Source organism: Sturnus vulgaris, chromosome 19 (genome assembly GCF_052056855.1).
Source record: "Sturnus vulgaris isolate bStuVul1 chromosome 19, bStuVul1.hap1, whole genome shotgun sequence".
NCBI classification, from domain to species: Eukaryota; Metazoa; Chordata; class Aves; order Passeriformes; family Sturnidae; genus Sturnus; species Sturnus vulgaris.
This window is the reverse complement of record NC_142261.1, coordinates 535,525-558,931: the sequence shown is the minus strand read 5'-3', so window position 1 is coordinate 558,931 and position 23,407 is coordinate 535,525. Positions and strand designations below refer to the sequence as shown.

The 23,407-nt window shown below is 44.2% G+C and overlaps 1 protein-coding gene across 7 annotated transcripts in view; it reads right to left on the bottom strand.

The window, feature by feature from the left end:
- RIMBP2 (RIMS binding protein 2) overlaps nucleotides 1-23,407 on the bottom strand; it is a 75,573-nt gene that overhangs the window by 32,651 nt on the left and 19,515 nt on the right. For all 7 annotated transcript variants that reach the window (XR_015807683.1, XR_015807684.1, XR_015807682.1 and 4 more), the window contains exons 2-5: nucleotides 15,133-15,222; nucleotides 9,892-10,014; nucleotides 6,793-6,897; nucleotides 3,706-3,756 (exon numbers count right to left, since the gene is read on the bottom strand). Coding sequence is in view for 4 of the 7 variants with exons in the window: in XM_088176117.1 (XP_088032243.1) it covers nucleotides 3,706-3,756; nucleotides 6,793-6,894 (153 nt within the window). In the remaining 3 variants the exon portion in view is untranslated. The remainder of the gene's footprint in view (nucleotides 1-3,705; nucleotides 3,757-6,792; nucleotides 6,898-9,891; nucleotides 10,015-15,132; nucleotides 15,223-23,407) is intronic.

Here is a 23,407-nt window from a genome sequence, read left to right as displayed (position 1 = left end):
AACCAGCTAAATCAAGGTTATAATAATGTATCCTCATAAAGGATAGAATTTATTATCTGTAATCATTCTATAATAATATATCCCACTCTGGAGCTTTATGGTGAACAAACATCACCTTCCTTCATTAAAAACCCCTCTTGTGCTGAATTAAACAGCTGGACTAGCAAAGGAAGTCTGGGTGGCAATTAAATTGGTTCAACTGAACTAAGAGTTTGGGGGTTTTTTTAAGAGAAAAAGACCATTCTCAGTTTGGGTAAGAAAAACTGTACATTTTCTAGATCAAGAAAACAGCATGTATTACATACCTATAGAAATATCCTAGTTAAAGGAAAATACTTATAGTACCCCAGAAGAACCCAAAAATCCAAAAGTTCTACTACACAAGGTGGTACTGTCTGTTCCTTTCCTTGTAACAAATACTTTTTTAAAAGTTAGACTGAATTTTAAAGATACAATTTCTTTGCATCCATAACGCACAAATGAAATTATTTCTGCAAAAGAAATCTCAGGGTATCCATCTGATCGATTACAAAAGGAAGAACAGTAAGAATCAGACATTGTGGGAGTTTTACACAAACACGAAATGCTTGGGGGTTTTGTCTTTCATTTTTTCATTCTGGTTTTGAGAAAAATGAAAGGTCACACTTTGCTACTTGTTAATTTGCTGCGTGGAAATGGCATCTATGCACAGTTTCTAAAGGATATTAAGCCAACAAGGAAGAAAACTGGCTTGGGTTTTTTGGTGCCCACTTTCCACTGGGAAAGCTTAAGGATGAGCTCTTCAACTCTCTGAGAATTATTAGTGACCTTTCCACAAGCAGTTATGGAAAGTCTAGCCTAAAATAAAAAATAAAAGCATCACAAGCCAGACCTCAACAAGAAGCTAAGGCTGCCTTAAAAGTAGTTTTGAAAAAGCATTAATATTATTTATGAACTTAAAAATTATTTGTATTGCAGTAAATGCCTTCACTGTCTTTCCTTCTGAGATTTCAAATTCTCTCATGGCACTTGGGAGCCTGGAAGAAAAATGCCTTGACTGAATTACAGTGTTTTGGTACCTTGTGAGATAGAAATGAGCACCAAGCTGGCATTTTATAGAGAAAATTTTGCCATAAGAGCCACGATGGAGCCACCAGGAGCAATCTCCATGCTCAGCCCTGTTCCTGTCAGCCAGCCAGACCCACCTCACTGCAGAAAATCTGCAAATTTGGGTCTGACCCTGCACAGCAAGACATGGTCTCAGGCTCAGAATTGTGAATTTCTGCCCTGTGCTGTGGTTTCTGCCATTCAATCTGTGCTCACAAACTCAGAATTGTGAATTTCTGCCTGTGCTGTGGTTCCTGCCATTCAATCTGTGCTCAGAATTGTGAATTTCTGCCTGTGCTGTAGTTCCTGCCATTTAATCTCTACTCACAGGCTCAGAATTGTGAATTTCTGCCTGTGCTGTAGTTCCTGCCATTCAATCTGTGCTCACAGGGTCAGAATTGTGAATTTCTGCCTGTGCCATGGCTCCTGCCATTTAATCTGTGCTCAGAATTGTGAATTTCTGCCCTGTGCTGTGACTCCTGCTATTTAATCTGTGCTCACAAACTCAGAATTGTGAATTTCTGCCTGTGCTGTGGCTCTTGCTATTCAATCTGTGCTCAGAATTGTGAATTTCTGCCCTGTGCTGTGGTTTCTGCCATTCAATCTGTGCTCAGAATTGTGAATTTCTGCCTGTGCCGTGGCTCCTGCCATGGGAGCTGCCGTGCCCAGGGTGGCACAGAGGTGTCCCAGGTGTCCCAGGAGCTGCAGCAGGGCTGCCAGGAGCCTTTCCTGCTCGCAGCAGATGGGGTGTCTGGCACTTGGCACTGCCAAGCTCCTCACCCAGCACCGAGTGCTGCTGCAGTTCCACGGGATTTGTGTTTTCAGAGGTGGAGAGTGAAGCAGGCTGCACCCTCTGCAGACAGACACTGTGCACACGGGACAGGGAAGGTGCTGAGCAGCTTTCCAGGTGGGCAGGTCTGGATTCAGAGCAGGGATCTGCAGGTTCTGCTGGGCAGGGACCATCCCACAGCTGAGCTGGCCACGGGGCTGCAGTGGCTTCCACTGGGCACTCACATCAGCCCCAGCTGGAAATATCCCACTCAGCACAAAGGGACCCTCTGAATCCAGACAAAATCCACACAGCCAGACAGGCACAACCTCGAGGGAGCTCCCAAACCATTCCTACTGGGCATGCCGTGAGGAATTGACTTGGAAAACCAGGATCCAGGTTCTCAGCAAACCAAGATTAATTTCTGGCAGAAGAAGGATCCTGATTTGGTGATTTGGTGCTGGCCCAATAAATGCAAAGCATGCTTGCATAACAATGGTTCATCCCATGCAAGGTGAGGCAGGGCTCTCGTGCTCTCCTGCAAGGGACAAGTGCAGGGAAAGGACAGGGAAAGGAGAATTGATGCCCTAAAATACCTGCATGCTGTCCAAGGTGTTCTGGGTGAAGTGCAAAGCAATAAATCCCAAACAAGACACAGTGAACAAAGAGATGTGAAATAAACAAAGAAATAAAACCAGTTCTGAATATTTCTTTTACATTTCAAAGCAAAGTCAACTTTGCAGTTACACGTGTAAAAACATGCATTAACACAAACAGTGCTATAGAAACCAACACTGCTGCTGAGCTGAAACTGCAAAAGGCACATTAAATAAAATGCTGAAAAATAATGTGCTTGTGGCAATCAAAAGCAAAAGCTTTGGAAATCTTGTTGGGTTATGCAAATCAGAGGTTGCAGACAAATCAGCAAAATCAGAATTGTGCTCAGCTGAGGGGGTGAATATTCTCTTGCCTGTCTTGTTTCTGTTTCTCTGTATCATACACTTTCCACCAGGCATTAAATAATAACTTCAGCTTTTAGTCTGGAAGCTCAAACAAACTGAACATTACATTCATACATTTCATTACATCATGGTAATGAAAGGCTCTGAGTCAAACATCCTGTGGGAATATTAACTTTTATAGATAGTCATAAACAAATGCTTTAATTTTGTATTTTTTTTAAAGTTGATCAATGCACCAGGAAAAAAAAAAATCACCTGTCACCAAGGCATGGTACAGGTACATGTAGAAATACTGTGAGGAGGTAAAAAGACTGGAAATTACCTTTAGATAAAAGCAGATTTCTAATTGAAATATTGACAATGCACTTGCTATTATCAATCCATATTTTTGCACATTCTTTAGGATATGTACTTGAACACTTAAAACCATTTAATGCCTTTTCCTCAGGCAGAAGAATGAAGTGTTCTCTTTCACCCTTTGCAGGTTTTTTGAAGCATCTCAATTCTTTCATTAGCTTTACAATTTCTGCCTCTTTAACATGTTGCTTTATGTTCATTAGACAGTATTTAATTAGGAACCCTCGGTAACTGATTGGTATTTGCTCCTGTATTTCCAGCCTAATAAATCAAAATCCTCATCATTAATCACTCCCTTTAATAGTATTTTACAAAAAAATGGTAGGAAAAGAGAAACATACATCACTTCCAGCAGCTCAGCTTAATGCACTCCTAACTGAACCATAAATCTGAAAGGATGCAATTATATCAGAAGAGATAAAAAACCCCTCTTTGCCTACATATTCCTTGAAATGTTCACAAGTGATGATGCTGAAAATTATCCTGTCCAGAAGGGACCTGAATAAGCCCAGGGAACCCAGAGGATCTTACCTCTAGCAACTGAACTGCTCCTTCATGTTCCTTCTTAGCTTCAACCTGAGCCTGGTTTTTGTGGAAAAGGAAAAAGGGAAAAAGAGGGGAAAGGAGGAAGAAGGAAAATTAATTAGTCATGCCACATATGATATGCTCTAAGCACGTAAAGCAGCACATTTATCCTCAAACCCAGTTTCCATCCAGCAGGGGTGGCTGTGCCAGCTCAGAAGGAAATGTTTATTTTGGGAGACTCAGTCTCAGCGAGGCTTCATGGCAGTGCTGCTGTTTGAAAAGAGGAGAGCAACATTTCAGGTCCAATCAACTGAGTCAAAGGCAAAAAGAAGGAATAAAGAAGGGCAGAAAAGTGTATTTCATGTAGCTCAGAAATTCAGTTATCAGCTTTTGGTTAGGAAAAGTCTAAACCTTAAAATCAAATAAATAGCACTCAGTAACTTTGGGTTATCCTCATTTTCTTTCCAGGTAAGTTTTCACTGTTTTGTTGAAGCTGACCCAAGGTAAGAACAGATTTTTTAAGCCCTGTACCATTCTGCACATTCCCCACCAGAGAAAAGCCATAAATCCTCCTGTTCAGAGGGGGACAGCACCCCCAGACTCATTTAATGTTCCAGACAGTGCCAGGATGGACAGAGTGCAGCCCTGGTCAACTCCAACCTCTTGGCTCAGGGCTGCCCTAATCCTTCAGTGGGAGCTGGGTCAGGACATAAAGTCACCACCAAAACAGAAACCCAAATCCACAAACCAAAACCACAGAACAAATCCACAAACCAAAGCCATAAACCCAAATCCACAAAGCAAAACCATAAACCCAAATCCACAAACCAAAACCACAGAACAAAACCACAGACCCAAATCCACAGAACAAAACCACAAACCCAAATCCACAAAGGAAAACCACAGAACAAAACCACAGAACAAAATCCAGAAACTCAAAACCACAGTCCAAATCCACAAACCAAATCCACAAACCCAAACCCACAGACCCAAACCCACAGACCCAAACCCACAGACCCAAACCCACAGATCCAAATCCACAAACCAAACCCACAGACCCAAACCCAGCTCCCCCAGTGCCCTTCCCTGTCCTGCAGGCTGCCAGAGCCCCCTGCCCCTACAGCCCAGCCCCATTCCTGCCTGTACCCCGGCCAAACTCTGCCTGCGAGCAGAATAATATTAATATTAATAATATTATATTAATATTATACTACTACTAACAATAACAATAAGAAGATGCTGGCTCCTCGAGCAGCAGCAGCCATGTGAGCAGGTAACAGAAAGCTTTGAGTCATCCATCAGGACAGGTTTAATAAAACCCCCCCAGAGCCTGACTCTGGATAAATGAAGGCAGAACCTGCATCCATCAGCAGCTATCTCTGCTGAACATCTAACTGCCTTGTATTAAAGTTTTCTGGAAGAAAAAGAACCATCCATATCCCCATCAACACAAAACCTTGATGGGCAATATTGTGTTCTTCCTAAAATCTGATCATGTATTGAAAAGAGAATGGACTTTTATTTACATTCAAAATGTGACAGTAAATGCAGGGGGCTGCAGCAGCAGGAGATCACACATTTGTCTCCTGCCAGTCCAAAGGAGGTTTTATTACAAGAATGCAACACAAATTAGCAAGAAATGCTGTATCTTCCTTTGATTTCTTTCCTTTTCCAGGAAATTTAAGTCCAAAATTAATGAGGCAGTGCTAATAATAACAGCTGAATAGAACTAGAAATGGCATTTTGCAGAGTGCCTAAGTACACTTATTGAGAAAGACTAAAAGAAAATTAACTGGAAGATTTCATTTGGTCAACTACAGCCTTCTATTTCAAGCAACTATATTAGATACATCTTTTATTCTGCTGAGAAGGTCCCTCTGTGGCAATTCTGTACCAAATTATCATTAGCAGCATTATTTCTGTGTTTTAATCTCGTCCAGCAATTGGAAAAATCAACATTAGCACCGAGACAATTGCAGCTTGAAGTGACTTTGGCAAGACTGAAACTCAACATCATGGTTTTTGTGTTATAATGAATACTGAGAAATTGCAGGGTGAAAAAAAAAGTCTTAAAGTGACTTGTGAATTAGAGAATGGCCTCGGAAATGAGGTGTTTCAGCAATGGTTCTGTTTCTGGCTGCACACCAAACCCTCACCACACAAACATTGACAGGGAAGATCAACTGTGATGTGTCAGGACCTTGACAAGAGTTTCTTCCATCCAATTTACTGGAGAAAGGGAGCAAGAATTGGAAAAGGAGGCCACAGAAATCCTAACAAAACATTGGTGTGTCAGTGAGAGGGTTAACAGCACGCTGGGAATGGAAGGGACCTGGGAGTTTGGTTGTCCAGAAATTAAAACTGGACTCCTTTGTGACATGGAAGAAATGCACAAGTATTCCCAAGGCAAACATGGAGGGAAGCAATGGAAATGCAAAGGAAATCCATGAGGTTGTGCCACTCTTACCCCTGCTGGGAAAAGGAAGAGCTCAGGTCCCCCGGGCTCAGGTTAATGGATTGATAAATTCATTTATAAAGCCGTGAGCACAGCCAGCACACTCGTGTCCCAGGGCAGCAGCAGGGCCATGGAGCCAGCCAGGGCAGGGAGCTCTGTCCCTGCAGCTCGTGCTGCCACCTGCCTGGCCCTGTCCCCATGTCCCTGTCCCCATGTCCCTCCTGCAGGAGCTCCATTCCTGCCTGGCCCTGTCCTTGTCCCTGTCCCATCCTGTCCCCATGTACCTTCTGCAGCAGCTCCATCTCCTGTCCCTGTCCCATCCCCATCCCATCCCTATCCCCATTCCTGTTCCCACCCTGTCCCCAACCCCATCCTGTCCCATCCCTGTCTCTATCCCCATCCCTGTCCCATACCTTCTGCAGCACCTCGATCTCCTGTCCCATCCCGTCCCTATCCCCATCCCATCCCCATCCCATACCTTCTGCAGCAGTTCAGTCTCCTGTCCCTGTCCCATTCTTGTCCCTGTCCCCATCCCCATCCCTTCTGCAGCAGCTCCATCTCCTGTCCCATCCCATCCCTGTCCCATCCCGTCCCTATCCCCATCCCATTACCCATCCCATTATCCCATGACCCCATACCTTCTGCAGCAGTTCAATCTCCTGCTGTTTGGCGTTGAGGACAGCCAAGGCTTGCTCATGCTCCAGCTCCAGCTGTTGCCGCCGCTCCGCAGCCTCTCGCATGTGCTGGGCAGGGGACAGGGACAAAAACTGTCAGGGCATGTGCTGGGCTGGGGACAGGGACAAAAACTGTCAGGACACTGTGCTGGGCAGGGGACAGGGACAAAAACTGTCAGGACACTGTGCTGTGCCAGGGGACAAGTTCAGGACAATGTCATGGCACTGTGCTGGGCAGGGGACAAGGACAGGACAAGGACAAGGACAAGGACAAGGACAGGACAAGGACAAGGACAAGGACAGGACAAGGACAGGACAAGGACAAAGACTGTCAGGGCACTCCCAGCCCCAGCTGCAGCCACTCGGGCTGCCATGGCCAGGGGTGCCCGTGTTCCCTGCACAGAAACCTCCCCGGCAGCCCTGAGAGGCAGGAGGGAAACCAGGCGGGGCTGGAATTGAGAAGAATTCGGATTTAGAATTCAGCCAAAGGTAGCTCAGCCCTGGCAGTGCCAGGATCAGCCCTGGGGATGCTCAGGTGAGCAGGACTCATTCCACCCAGCAGGAACAGTTGTGGGAGCATTGTGCTGACAAACTAAAACATGGAAAAAAATCACCTTGCCAACTCCCTGAGTGCCCCTTTATCTAAGATGGGCTGCTGTGATTTGTTTTGCTGACCCAAAAGAAACAGCTTGCCTTTGCTGATCTCTGCCTGTTGTGTACAGAACATGAGACAGAGCAGAGCTAACACAGGTGGGTTTGGACAAAAGGGACTGCACAGCACTCACTGACAAGCTCTAAAGCACATTTGATGCTAACGACTCAAAGCAATATGAGAAAGGCTCCTGGGAAGAGCTCAGGCTGCACAAGGCACCCTTTGCAGATAGAAATCTTTTTCATTACAGGTTAATATTACTCCCCCAGCACCACTGTAACTTTCAAAACACCCTCTTAATAAATGGGAGTTAAGAAAGATCTCTTTCTAGATTCTGATCTCTTCCCTGGTGAACCTGGTATTAAAGATTTTTATTTTCTAAATTACATCCTATTCCCATAATAGTCTCAGAGCAGAGGCACAATGCCTTATCTGCAGCACTGAGTTATTACACACAAACCTATCAGCAATCAGCACCTGGGACAACAAATGCAGGGCGAAAATGGACAAGAACAGCCCAAAATATCTCTCATTGTCTACAAGAGAGAATTTTATCAAGCACATTTCTAACCTGTAATGAGCTGTTACTGCCTGTACACATTGCCCACAGCACAGAGGGAGGATGACATCTCTCAGCCTGGACATGCTTGAAAAAGCAGCAGAAATTTCTCCATTTGGCCTCTGCTTGGGATTGATTAATTCTTTGTTTGGTTATGAACAGCAACAACAACAAAAAGCAACGAGCACGAGGCCATGGCCTGTGCAGGAGGTGACAGTGACAATCCATGTGGCTGTGCTCTCACTGTCCTCAGTGTCTCAGCTTAGATCTTCCTAAGGGGTGAATTTGCACTTCCCTCTTGCACCCTTTCCAGAGCTCCTAACAATGCTGCTCCAAGCCCAGAAGGCAAACCCACAATTAGGGGTGACACCAGGACAGACACCCCAGCACCCAGCCCAGAGCTGGAGGAGTGCTGGAAATGATGAGAATTTAACAAAAAAGTTTTACAGATATACAAAAAGTTCTATAGGAATGAATGGAAGTTTTGATATAGAAGAAAAGAATTGCTGAGCCAGTCTGACTGGGTAACTGGAAGGCAAAAAGCAAGTGAGATGGAAGGGGCTTTTATGGCTTAAAACAAAAGATAAATCCACCTTAAACCAAAAATGTTTTTACCAAACAAATTAATTTTCACAAGCAAACAAAAAAGCCAATGTTAAAAGTAGAAAAAAGATCTCAAAAATTTCCACTACAAAACAAGTCCCAAACTTTAACATGTAACTACTAACTCCAATGACTGGCCAGTCACTGACATTATATGGTAATTTTAGCAGTTTGGACAGGTTATATGTAAATGTAAAAGGTATTGTGTATGATGCTGATTGGGAGTCATGTATTAAAATGCTCTGTAATGAAAAGTATAGAATGCATTGTAACCAAAATGAAAATCAAACTTCAGGACACACAGCTTGTCAAAGCCAGCAGCTCTGGGCTCACCCACGACCCTCAACTGCTGCGACCTCGTCTATGCAATAAAACAACATTTTAAAAACCATCTAAAGCCTCTGTGTCTCCACCAGGCTCTTGCAGGGGAGGAGCAGATTTCAATCCACTCAGAGGAGCCATGTGTGCTGCAGCTGGGAGAGAGCAGGGATGAATGGGAATCGCTGCCTGCAACATCAGGAAATCAGAGACTTCACCACAGCATTGTCCAAGCCAGCTAACTCAGCACTCCTCCATCTTCCCTGCTTTGCTGATGTATCCTGAATTTCTCAAAAGAGAAACTGAACTTCTTTTCAGGCAGGGAAACTGGGCTAAATGCTCCTCACAACTTTTTTGCAATGGCTGGAAAGCTGCAAGCCATTTCCCCAGACTGCTGATTTGCAGAGCACATGAGGACACACATGAAATGCAGCATGAGCTGCATCTGCTCGGTGCTGAAAAGGAGCTCTAGGGCTCCAGGTCTGCCCAAGGTACCCTGCCAGCTCACAAGGGCTCAGCCCAGGGGACAAAAGCACTGAATATGAAAAGCCACGGTCTCTGCACACACCAGAGGATTTTTGTCTCAGCAAAGGCAAATTTTTGAAGAAGTTCTTAAGCAGAACAGTGAGAGGTACAGAATGCAAAGGCCACAGTAATATTCTGTAGGCTGGCAGACACTTCTCTCTGAAGTGAAATACCTGGGCACTTTGTTCATGTTCTCATCCTCTCTCTGTCTCATTTTGGCTCAGCTCACTGCACAGTGCAAAGCCCACACCATCATTTATAAAGTGTCAGGTGAAGGTCTCTGAATGTGCTGGTTTGAGATCCCTGGCAGCACCTGGAGCTCTCAGTGCCCACATTGGAGCTGAGAGGGGCACACAGTGCCTGGGTCTGCACTGCTGGGCTGATGGAATCCAGGGTTCATACACACCTTTAGGACCTGCTCTAAGTTCTCCAGCTTGGCTTGGAGCTGGTGTTTTCCCCTTGCAGCCAAATCTCGTTCTTGGGTCACTCTGAGCAGGGTTTCTCGAAGATGGTCATAGTCTGGTTTTACCTGGAGAAAACAAAACAGGGTTATTGCCCAAACTGCAGGGAATGCAGAAAAACCACAGCTGGCACGAGTATTTCATGTTCAAAGGAAGGGAAAGGTTCAGGGGAAACAGGAAAAAGCCCAGAACCCCCAAAGGGAATGTCCATTGAGGGAGCTGTGGGTGTCTCATACACACAGAACATTTTCTCTCAGTCTGGCAACCAAACTGGAGTCATGCATAAGTCATGTAAATGTAAACAAATGTTCTCTGTCATGCACAAAATGCACGACAATCAAAACATTCCTAAATTCTCTGGATCTTAGGGGCCTCAGAGATGGGTGCTCTATAAAGGGGCAGAGATCTAACATATATGTATACATGAAATAAAACTCAAATTTACATTTCTTCTGGACTCTTTTAAGTGTAAACTGACTTCAGAATAAACTCAAATGCACATGATGAGCCTGTGGTAACACTTGAAATCAGTGTACCTGCAATTCAAAAATAAGTATTTTCTGCAATAAACCCCTTGCTCTCCCTTAAAACATTTCTATACAGATGGTATTGAAAGGATCAGATACTCATAAAATAATGTTTTATGATTCAATTCACTTGGTCCTACATTCACCAGTTCAGTAGGATCAAGTATTTTTATACAGGATTTTGTGAATCACCCGTGATAGAGACTACTCCATAAACAGACACAGAAAACAAGAAAATGTATTGAATCACTTTAGCCTGCCATGGAAAAGTTCTTTCTTTAATTCAGAGCAGCTGAAAATTTGATTTCTTAGCCCTGATCACTTTGTGAGATCTGTATTGCTGCATCACAGGATTATTACAGCTTGTATCATATCAAAAACTGCATCTTTGACATTAAGGAAAAATCAAGCAGGAAAAAACACCTGAGTAAAAAAAAACCCCAGTATTATTTCCACACATTATTGCCTCTTTTCTGCAGGGTTTACAGAGGTAAGGAGGCAACAGCATTTCCAGGGAGCTTCTGTTTTGCTCTGGAACTGCAGCACACAGGGCTGGCAGGGTCCTGGCAGGGCAAAGCAAAGCAAAGCAGCTCAGTGCTCAGGATTTCAGCTCTGCCTCCTCCTGCCTCCACTTAGGGACTGACAACTTCCTTCCTCCCCACTCCCCAATTTAATTACTGTGGTTTTATTTTTTTTATGTAAGAGCAAATGGAATTAAGCAGTGCTGGACATGGATACCTCTGCTGGCCATTTTCTAATCCATGTTTTGAAAGCTGATTCAGCCTTTTTATTTGCCTTCTGGCTCCAGTTTGTTAACTTGTAAATTTTGCCATGGACCAAACAATCTAAATGGTTGCAGCCAGCCCTTGCATTCAGGGCTCTTTGGAGTGCAGTGGACTAGAAAAAAAGAGAGGAAAAGGGAACAAATCATGTTTTCCACAAGAACTGCTGCAATTATTGTCAACCTCAGGATTTTTTCTTTTTCTGTGCAAAGATTTTTCTTTTCCCTTCCTCTCAGTTCTTTATAATGAAGGGAACTACTAAACAACGGATTTTTCAGAATCTATTAACTCCTGCATCATGTCTTGCATTGCTCAGATCTGTCAGGGTACATTGCTGAGCAATAATGGGGTGCAGAAAGGAAACAGGGAGGTGTCAGGATCAACGATGCCATCCTGCTCTGGTCTGGGACTCCCAGTTCATCTCCTCAGGATTAATGAAGCACAATATTTTGAAGAAGTTACAAGAAGAGGTTATTTTTTTGTCAGATTTTAGATTTCCCTGTCTCCAAAACAATTCACACCAACTGACCACATCTGGAAAGAAGTTTTTCTAAAACTCCCTAGTTGACATATCCTGAATATTTTTGGGAGCAGCTTCTCCCTGCAGGCAGGGAAGGGCTCAGAACAAACTGCTCTCACCTGGCTGCTGATGGAATTTTGGGAAGGGATGGGTTAGAGACAGGTGGAACTGCAGGGATTCTACACACCTCAGGAGCTTTTATTTAGGATCCCAACGTGCCTTCCTAAATGGGTAAAGCTTAGGAATACACCCATGACTGAGAATTTCTCTGCTTCCTCTTCTGGCAGATCAGCTTTTGAACAAGGTTTTGGGTACTGGAAAGAACAGAACCAAATCTACCAAAGTCCTTTGGATAATTACTACTGCTACTCCCAGAAACACTGAGATCTTTTCACATTTCTGCAGAACATTCTCACCAGGACTTCCTCCTCTGAAGATGATGTATTACATGGAATGCTGTATATTTATACAACCCAGATGGCATCACAAAGCTTGGTGAGACTATCATTTCCCTTTTTCTTTTTTAGACAACATTTGCTCTTAAATGTGACTTTAATGCTCTCTCCAAGCAGGCTGCCTAAGCACATATGGGATGTACATGACCTGGAATTACTCAGGGAGCATTTCCAAACATCAATGTTCCCAGTGGCAAGCACAGCTGACCTAAATAGAGTGCACCACAAACAGCTCTGATTTCATGAACGGGCAACATTTTGATCTGTGATCAAATTCATCAAGCAGTTGATTTTGCATCCTGTATCTTCACACTCCCTACCTGTGCCCTCCTTGGAGTCAGCCTGAGGGCCAAGGTTGTGGAGAGCCCTTGGATTCCTGAACACTTCCACAGAGCCCTGAAAACCATCCCAGGAACCAAGAGCTCCCCAAAACCATCCCAGGACCCAGCAGCTCCTGAAAACCATCCCAGGAACCAACAGTTCCCAAAAACCATCCCAGGAACAGCAGCAGCTCCTGAAAATCATCCCAGGACCCAGCAGCTCCCAAAAATCATCCCAGGAACCAACAGCTCCTGAAAACCATCCTAGGAACAAACAGCTCCCAAAACCCATCCCAGGACCCAGCAGCTCCCAAAAACCATCCCAGGACCCAGCAGCTCCCCAAAACCATCCCAGGAGCTCGTGTACAGCACCGTGGGGATGCTGTGCTGTACTGGAAATGCATTCTGGATGTACAAACCCTGCTGTGTTCCCATCCTGCAGCACCAACTCAGATTAAATCGATCCAGAGCCCAGTGCCACACCCTGCCCAGGACACAGAGTTTTCCCACAGGTATCCACACCTGCACACGGTTTTGTTTCCCTTAGCAGAGCCCCAAACCCCCGAGATCTGGGTGCAATTCCAGCTTTATTGGGTGGGCTCAGCCGGCCTCACACCCACCCACTCCCTTGTAGAGTGAAATTCCCTGCACAGCAGTGAGCAGGGGCTGGGTCAGTGCCACCAACAATTCACAAACACTGCTCCAGCCCCGGGTGCTTGCATCAACTTGGCCTGTTTTTCAGGCCAGCTCTCAAGGGTAAAAAAGAATAAATTCATTTAGGCAGGTTTTCCCCTTCAGGGCTGAGCCCTATCTGTCAGAATTCTGCTCCAACCCCCACACCCAAAGCTGCAGTTTCACACATTCTGAAGAATAAAATGCAATCTGAACTGCACAATCTATCCCCAGTAAAACACCTCAGAAAATCTCTTATGCAAGGAGGGAAACAAAAGGTTTGTTAACGTTCAGGGTACAGGACCAGGATTACAGATTGTTAAATTTGTTAACAGTGAGACAGCACTGATCACACTGATGGTTGTATGAGATCAGCAGGGCAAACAGCAGAGTTTTTGCTCTGTGCCTTTCACAGTATTTAATAGATGTGAAGAAACAAGTACCCACAGTATGATAAATTCTGACATTACAATAGTGAGAGGGATTTTTATTTCTAACTTAGAGGCTAATGTGACCAATGCTGACCTCTGTATTTTAAATTGGTTTTAGTAGACTTTTCCAATGTACCTCAGGACAAACATTACCTACAATAAAGCACTGTCAACCATGTAAGCTGTGCACTTGCTGATAGAGGAATTCACATTTTTAGTGTCACCAAAGCACTGAGCCTTCATTGCACTAATGATGCACATTATTGTGTGTCAGCTAGAATATAAAATTGCCCAAGTGAGACTTTATCTTTATGTTCCCTGTGAGGTAAAGAGCAAAGGTAATGTGTAAACAACAATAAAGAGAAGAGAAACACATTAGGAAAGGGAGAAATCTGTAGACAGATGGATGAATAAAATTAAGTGGTGCTGTGATACACATGGCTGCCTCCTATCACAAAATATTAAAACTCTGCCTTTTCACACAAAACCCATTTCAGCTCCTCAGCAACAGGAGCTGCCAGGGCTGCCTGGACACCAGGGGCTGCACACAAAATGCAGCCCAAAGGCAGAGCCAGCTCGGAATTGTGGTGGGGGGCACTGCCCTGGGGAGCCAGCCAGCCCCTCTGGGCTGGGGAGCTCAGCTGTGCCCATGGCCAGCAACTCCCAGTCCAGCTGTGCCCATGGCCAGCAGCTCCAGTCCAGCAGTGGCCACACTGTGCCCATGGCCAGCAGCCCCTCTGATACAGATGAGCTTGCCCAGCAGCTCACTCCAGCCCCGTTTTATTTTTAGCCAAATGCAGCCCCTGGCTGCTGCAGATGTTTGTCACTCTGGATGCAGATGTGTGTGCTGGGGTGAGGCACATCAGCCTCTCCTCCTCCCTGCAGCCACCCCGTGCAGGATTTCCAGAGATAAATCCACATTGCAGGCACGGAGAGACCTTTCAGTCCCCAACAGGCACAAGTGAGAGCTGATAAAAACACTTCCTGCTAAAATGGATTTTGTCTCAGGACCTGGAATAGCTGAGACTCCTGCATGTGGCAGGGAAATGATGCCAAAGAGAGTTTGGGGCATTTGCTGCTGGACAAGAGCTTTTCAACGTTCTACTGAGAAATTCAAAACTGCAATTTTAAGATGCACAAAGGCAGGAGAAAACCCCAACTGATGGATAGGAATTATTCATAAAAATAAGAGAATTCTCCAATTGAGTCTCACCAAAATCATAAAAAAAAAAATCTTTTACCACAGCCCAACACCAATTTACCACCCTAAGAAAATACACATGAGAGGCATGGTGCACTCCCTGAAATCCAGCAGTGTCTCGAACCTTCACCTGAAAATCACATTTGTTCCTAAGGCAACTTGTTGGGATTTATTCTCAATCCCATTTTCTCGTGCTGTCCCAGAGAGGGGGGCAGAGCAGTGAGGGGCACTCACTGTTGTCACCTGCCCATGCTGCTGTCACCTGCCCGTGCAGTTACCTGGCCATGCTGCAGAGCTGGGGGGCACACACTGCCGTGCTGCAGGCTCAGGTGCTTCTTCTCCTGCTCAGCATCCTTCAGCTCCTTCTCCTAAAACACAAACAAAGGGTGTCACAGGCTGCATCTCCATCACAGCACACACCATGCAGAGCTTAAGGAAGCCGTGGTTCTGCATTATTTGGCATTAACAAACTCAGAAGAGCAGTAGGAGGTGCAGAAGCACCACATTAATTTGCCATAAACCCCCGTGTTTTCAGTAGATGATCTGATTAAAGATGTGCAGGCAAACAGAGGAGACCTGGCTTCGCAGGCCTGGTGCCTACAGAAATAAAAAAAAAACAAAAAAACCCAAAACCCAAAAATCTCCCCGTGGAGGTAACCAGGGGCTCAGACTTGGCTGCCTCACCTCACCCAGAGCTGGGAGGAGAAAGAGACTCAGCTCCCAGAAAATGAAGAAATTTAGGTGTCCAGGAGGCATTCTGAGGACAAAAGCCAACAGCTGGAATGTGTACCCATGTACACACTTTTACACTCACATATTCCACCTGACTTTTAATGGATATCTATTTATAATGTGAGTAAATACCACACTCCAATACAAACACTCTGCTCTGGGCAGAGCATCTCTGCCCTGCAGTGACAGACAAGTCACCAATGCAGGAAGTCAAAAGGTAAAAGAACCTGTGCTTAAAGATCAAGGCATTAACTGCAGCCTCAGGAATATATTCTTATGTATTTAGAGAGCAATATAAGCTGGAAAAAAAAAGAACAGTAAATAAAACTCAAATATAGAGCCAAAGGTCAAAGTAGCAGGGGGGAAATGTTTTACCAGGTCACTGAAATCAAGGATGGAGCTCAGGGAGAACCAGCAGCATCCTCTGGCACTTGTGACTGCTTTGTTTCTGCACAGGGTCCCAAAGGGAGTTGTTGGAGATTTTATTTTAAATTCAATTCCTTATGAAAGTTGCCATCAGTCACTTTTGAAAGATACCTGCAACCTTTCCATCCTACTGTCCTCTGCAAACACTGCTGGTTTTGGCCAGAAACTGCATTAAGGTGAGCAACACTGGGCCTGGTTTTGAGTGATTAGAAATAATTTATGATTTTGCATCACTAAATCCACACTATCAGCAGATTTCTCTACTAATTCTGCTGAGGCCTAAAGAAAAACTGTTCACATAATGCTTTATCACATTGTCTTTAAAATTCTCAGTATGAAAAAAATACAAGTTGGCAATTTTTGATTTACCAATGCAAGCCCTAAAAATGGAATTTCAAGATTGTGATATTAAATATTTTTCATACTATTTGAAACAAAAATCTTGCTGTTTTAAATATGTCTTTCTTAAATCAACTTCAAAGCTTTGTGCATGCAAGACATTCACGTTTTGAAGAGAAAACTAACGTTTCTGATGAACAGAAGTTTTTAAACTGTTTATATGAATTGTTTCCTAAGCCTCAGTGCCTGAGCATCAGAGCAAGTGAGGATTTACAGATTTCTGCCCAATGCCTCCTGGACTGATATCTCAGCAGGTGTGGCATTCAAACCTGACTGAAATGGATGGATTTCATTGGAAATGCATTCAGAATTTACAGAGCCAGCTAAACAGAAAATCCTATTTATTCTACAGAAAACTGACAGAAGTGCCAGGTCTATGAAACCTCCACCCCCAGAAGGCCACTCTGAGGAACATTCATTTATTTAAACATCTCAACTCATCCCACAGGAGCTCCTGCACATCTGCCCACACCTGGAGTTCCAGTCCTCTTGTTCATTTGAGCAGAAAGTGAGGCAGGGAATGATTCAGCCCAGGTAAAGACACCAAGGTACAGAATCAGAGCATCTCCTCAGCTGGGGGGAGCTGCTGCCCTGAGCTGGGCTGCTGCCCTGGGGCAGTGACAGAGAGCAGAGCACACCTGGGGCAGTGACACACCTGGGGCAGTGACACACCTGGGGCATACACACGAACCCCAGAGCACTCAGCAGCCTGCCCAGCCCACCCTGCCCTGCCCACCCTGCAATCACAAATCAGGCTCTGGTACCTGCCAGCCCCAAACAGAGCCTGCAAGGCAACAAAAGGAAAGGTCAGCAAACACACGGGGCAGCCTGGACCTGCTGGCATCAACCTGGACCTGCTGGCACCAGCCTGGACCTGCTGGCACCTGCCTGGACCTGCTGGCACCAACCTGGACCTGCTGGCACCTGCCTGGACCTGCTGGCACCTGCCTGGGCGTGCTGCTTGCCTCCAGCCCTCCCCTGAGTGCCAGGGATTCCCCACTCCTGCCTTCCCTGCTGCCAGTTTGGTAACTCTTCCAAACTCTAATGGGCACATGCAAACAGGCAGCACTCTGTTATTGCCTGGGCCTGGGAGGGAATTCTGTGGGATTTCACAATTCCCTGTGGGACTTGGCACGACTGAGACTGAGAAACTCCTTGGCAATGAAGCAGAAGCAGTCCAAAAAACAAACATGTGGAAAGCATTGCCGTGCACTCCTCCCTCATCCTTCCTAGTTTTTATTGAAATAGCTTTTGATTTCTTAACACAAATTTAAGGAGAGTTTTGTCCTTTCTCTCCGTGGCGCCCTCTCTCCCGTTTACTCGGCGCCTGTAACAATTCTGACAATGGAATTGTGCCTGGGGAGCAGCTTCTCCCCGGACTCAGCCGAGGTCTCGTGGAACCTGAGCAGATCCCTCCTCTGCAGCTGCTCACACACAGTTCTGCAGAGAGCAGAACTGCTCGGGACAGGATGAAGGCAAATGCTGAGCAAACCGAGCACGCTGAAGAGCAAGTGCCAAGGAAACACAACTTCCTGCTTCCAAATAAACTTCTTGCCCATCCCCAGAAGTTTGGCACTGGGTTTCAGTGATTATCTGCACAGTCTGGCACCCCCTTTCTCATGATGCTGCTACACAATACTCACTAAAAAAAATAAAAAAAAACCCCCAAGGGCTTGAAGCAATCTAATTACTAATCTTGTATGAATCCAAAAATTTCACAGATAAATGAATGGGGGAAATTAACTATAGGAAAATAAGCCATAGAAGATGCTGATAGAACATTTTCACTTTCCCCCAGAAAAAAAACCTGAGAGTTCTGTCCCAGGTTAGCACCAAGCTACAGAACAAACAAACCCCAAACTTGTTCTAATGGATAGAGGCAGGACTTGCTCAGAGCTTGTATTTCCCCTGCTGAAGCTTTTTTAGCAAGTTAAACACCAGCAGCATAGCCCATATTACACCTCATACATATACCCATATAACACATATTATACATATATTATACCATTATATTATACCCCATATATATACACCCATATAACCCATATTACACATATATTATACCCATATAACCCATATTACACATATATTATACCCCATATATATACCCATATAGCCCATATTGTACCTATATTATACCTCATATATACCCATATAACACATATTATACATATATTATACCATTATATTATACCTCACACATATACCCATATAGCCCATATTACACATATATTATACCCCATATATACCCATATTACACAAATATTCTACCCATTATACCCATATATATATCCATATAACACATATATTATACCCATTATATTATACCCCATATATATATATACCCATTATAGCCATATTACACATCAATTATACTAATTATGCCCATATATATACACCCATATAACCCATATTACACATATATATACCCTTATAACCCATATTACACATATATACCCATATAACCCATATTACACACATCACACATGTGCTGACCCCTCAGCCACGCTGCATCCACAGGAGCACAGGCAGCATCACCTGCAGAAAAATCCAGAAATATCTGGAGCATGTCAGAACTGCAGCTGCTGGGATATTTCCTGCTGGATGCTTCAGGCATTCTCAGCTCAGGTTCTTGAGTTAAGAAAACCCCACTCAGACCCAGGCAGACAAGGACCAGCCCTCCCAAATGCACAGCAGCAGTGCTGGGGTTTGGGGGGACCCTGAGCCCAAAGATTGAAAGGTCACACACCAGCACACACTTCACAGAAGATGGGACAATCCATAAAGGAACAGCCACCACAAATTAAATATGAGAGACATTAACGATAAACTGTGTTACCTGATATATAAGCTGCATCTTTTAAAGTGCAGAAATGAAGGCATAAATGTGTGCTCACTATAGAGCAAAAGTAAAATTTCTCCTGTGGATGTGAGGACTGACTAAAACATTCCCAGCAGGGGGATGGCTTTGGTAGATTTAATACAATCTGACACCACTGTCTGGGTAACAAGGTTCTACATTGCCTGGAGAAAGGCATCTGTTACCCCTGTGTGCTAGTTTGCTCATCCATCAATTATTTTTGCTTAAAAAAACAACAACAACAAAAAAAATCTTGTACACTATTCATTTATTTGCAGCTCTTTTTCGTTGAGAATTATTGCTGCCAGTAACCTGGAAGGGCTGCACTGGAACACTCTGATTCTAATCCCCTGGGAGAGTTCCCTGTTTGGGTGATACACGAATAGAATTCATCCAGGAGCAGAGGGATAAAAACCTGTAGGCTGCAGGGACGTAAAAAGAAGAAAATTAAGAAGCTTCTGCTCTTTTCTCGTGTATTTTGGCCCTGTAAATGACTCACTTCAAAGGTCAGGTTCATCACCTCCAGTTCATTTTTTTGATTTCTTCCAAGAGCTGGATTTTAAAGGCAAAGCTGACTCATCCTCAATAGCACAACTAAAATCCTCCCCATGGCCAGCAGAGCTGGGCTGAGGCACAGCCTGTGCAGAAAACTGCCCTGAAGCCCTTTCTGAGCTCATCTTTGCCATCAGCACCTGCAAAATGCAAGGAAAGTCCTGTCCTGCATCATTCTGAGCATCACCAGGAGAGCACTGGGCAGAGAGGGACCTGGGGCAGGCAGGAGGAATTTCAGGGGAGCTGCTGCTCTGCTCCTGCCTCTGCAGCTCTGCTTTCAAATTCCACTGCCAGAAAGCTGCACTCAGAATAAAATCACATTTTATAAGCTAGTGGAAAGCTATCACATCCAATGAAAAATAAACAAACAAGATAGTCTTACTTTTTTTAGGTGTTTTACTATTTCCACTTGTTCCTTCCTCTCAATTGCCATGGTGAAGCACATGTTAGCAAGCAGCACAGGAAAGTAGTTGGACATTTTCTGATGTTAACCCTGAAAAACTAATGAATTCCTACAGAGAGCCTAACAGACATGAGTGCTTTCCACTGCCTCTCTTAAGGTAAAGGAAGAGCTACTCAAATGCTTGCATTTTAAATAAAATCACTTCACAATTGGATTGCCTTGGTTTTAAAAATAGGAACTTTTCCGTGCAAATTATACTCTGTTCTAACAAAGGAAAACAAATGCAGCTTTACCCCTCTAATCAGGCTGAATTTAGCATAAGAAACACCATTTAAAAATAGCACTTCTTAAAAAGCACTGCTAAATAAGGGACCCAGGAGCTGCAGCAGTTCCTTGGCCTTGGAAATCACCAGTCCTGGCACCATAGCAACTGGGAGCAGCTGTTATGGGGGAAACACAAACAAATTCCTCCTTGCTGGTGCTTTTCCCTTCAATAAAACCCTGAAGATAACAAGCCTGGCATGACCAACTCATTTCATTGCCACTCTTTTTGTCCTGGAGCAGCAGCTCCATCAGGGCCAGGTGAAACATCAGAGCCCGGAGGATTCTCCTGTTTCAGGATTCTCCTGTTTTAGGATTCCCCTGTTTTAGGATTCCTCTGTTTCAGGATTCTCCTGTTTTAGGATTCCCCTGTTTTAGGATTCCCCTGTTTCAGGATTCTCCTGTTTTAGGATTCTCCTGTTTTAGGATTCTCCTGTTTCAGGATTCTCCTGTTTCAGGATTCCCCTGTTTCAGGATCCCATGGATTTGTTTTGCTGTTTTTTCAGACCCTGGCCATCACTCAGAGCTGTTCATCACAGCCTCCACCTTATTCTCTTCTCCTTATTTTTCACTTCTCTATCTTCCTTTTCATTTTCTTCTCGTCTCCATCTGATTTTCTTCACCTGTGGCACACAGTACGAACATGACAAGATCCTCTCAACTCTTTTAAAAATGGAAAAGGGAGGAGAGAGAAGTTTCCATTTATCCAAGTGGTTTTATGACAGCACCCACACACGAGTAAATAACAGCAGCCACTCTGGCTGCAGCTCTCTGCATGAAACACCAGATATCCAAGTTCTCCTCAAAGCATTCCTTTTGGACTTGACACCCACCCTGGCTGAAGGAAGGGAAGGATTACAGAGTTCATCCATTGGATTTGTGGGCTGAAGCAAAAATCAGCATTTCTTCAGGGGCTTTCCTTTCAATTATTTCTTCTCAACACATTAAAATAATCTGTGTATCTGAAATACAGAGTCTAATTCTCCTTTACCATGGCACAAGCCTACTTCCTTCAGGGACAAATTATACCTGAGGGAAAGAAAAATGATCCACTGCTAAGGGAGAAAGGAATGAACAACATCCCTGCTCCTGTGGAAAGGCACAAAGGAAACACAGTGTGGCTTAAACATTAACTGCTTTTGCAAGCTGCTGTGAAGCTGGCATGGTCTGAAGGAGATATTCCCTAATGTCCCCTGAGCAAGTATTTTCTTTTCATCTTACCATCATCCTAAGTATCTTTTGTTTCACAGCTCCAATTTGTTGGAAATTGGTTTTTTACCTTGAGCCCAAAGGATGAGCCAAAAATCTAATTCAGTTCTGTAGGCCAAACCAAATATTACACCAAATATTTTAAAATCATTAAAATGCAGAGCGTGGCTTTAGTGGTTCCTGCACATGCAGGAATTTCCCCTCACACCTGGTGATAACTCATGAGAAACTTCTCACCCACATTTTCCACTCACTTCAGTTTCTCTAGAACAAATGAAAATCACCTAAATGGAGTCGGTTAAAACGAAAATCAGCTAAAAAACACCAGCAGAGTTGTTGTGATCAACTGCAGAGCTCGAGGCTGCAGCAGAAGCATCCTGTGCTGCCCTGCCCACAGAAACTTTGAGGATTGCATTTGCTGAGCTGCAGGGATGGAGGGGATGGAGCTGGGAATGTCCCCGAATGTCCCCCTGACCCTGGATCTGTGTGTGCTCCCCGAACACAGGCAGGGATGGAGCTGGGAATGTCCCCAAATGTCACCTGCATGTCCCCTGGCCCTGGGTCCACCTCTGCTCCCCCAGCCCAGCCACTGCCTCTCCATCTCCCCATGGATGCAGAGACCTGGCCAGCTCTGGTGAATCTGTCACCATCACTGCCCTGCTCCTCACAGCACATTTATTGTCACCATCACTATAACACACATTTACTGTCTCTATCACTATGACACACATTTATTGTCACCATCACTAACACACATTTACTGTCACCATCCCTGTGACACACATTTTTGTCACCATCACTAACACACATTTATTGTCACCATCACTATAACACACATTTATTGTCACCATCACTATGACACACATTTATTGTCACCATCACTAACACACATTTATTGTCACCATCACTATAACACACATTTATTGTCACCATCACTATAACACACATTCATTGTCACCATCCCTGTGACACACATTTATTGTCACCATCACTAACACACATTTATTGTCACCATCACTAACACACATTCATCGTGCTGCTCCCAGCACACATTTATTGTCACCATCACTGTGACACACATTTACTGTCACCATCACTATAACACACATTTTTTGTCTCTATCACTATAACACACATTCATTGTCACCATCACTAACACACATTTTTTGTCACCATCACTATAACACACATTTATTGTCACCATCACTAACACACATTCATTGTCACCATCACTAACACACATTTATTGTCACCATCACTAACACACATTTATTGTCACCATCACTATAACACACATTTATTGTCACCATCACTATAACACACATTTATTGTCACCATCACTAACACACATTCATTGTCACCATCACTAACACACATTTATTGTCACCATCACTAACACACATTTATTGTCACCATCACTAACACACATTCATTGTCACCATCACTAACACACATTTATTGTCACCATCACTAACACACATTTATTGTCACCATCACTATAACACACATTTATTGTCACCATCACTATAACACACATTTATTGTCACCATCACTAACACACATTCATTGTCACCATCACTAACACACATTTATTGTCACCATCACTAACACACATTTATTGTCACCATCACTAACACACATTCATCGTGCT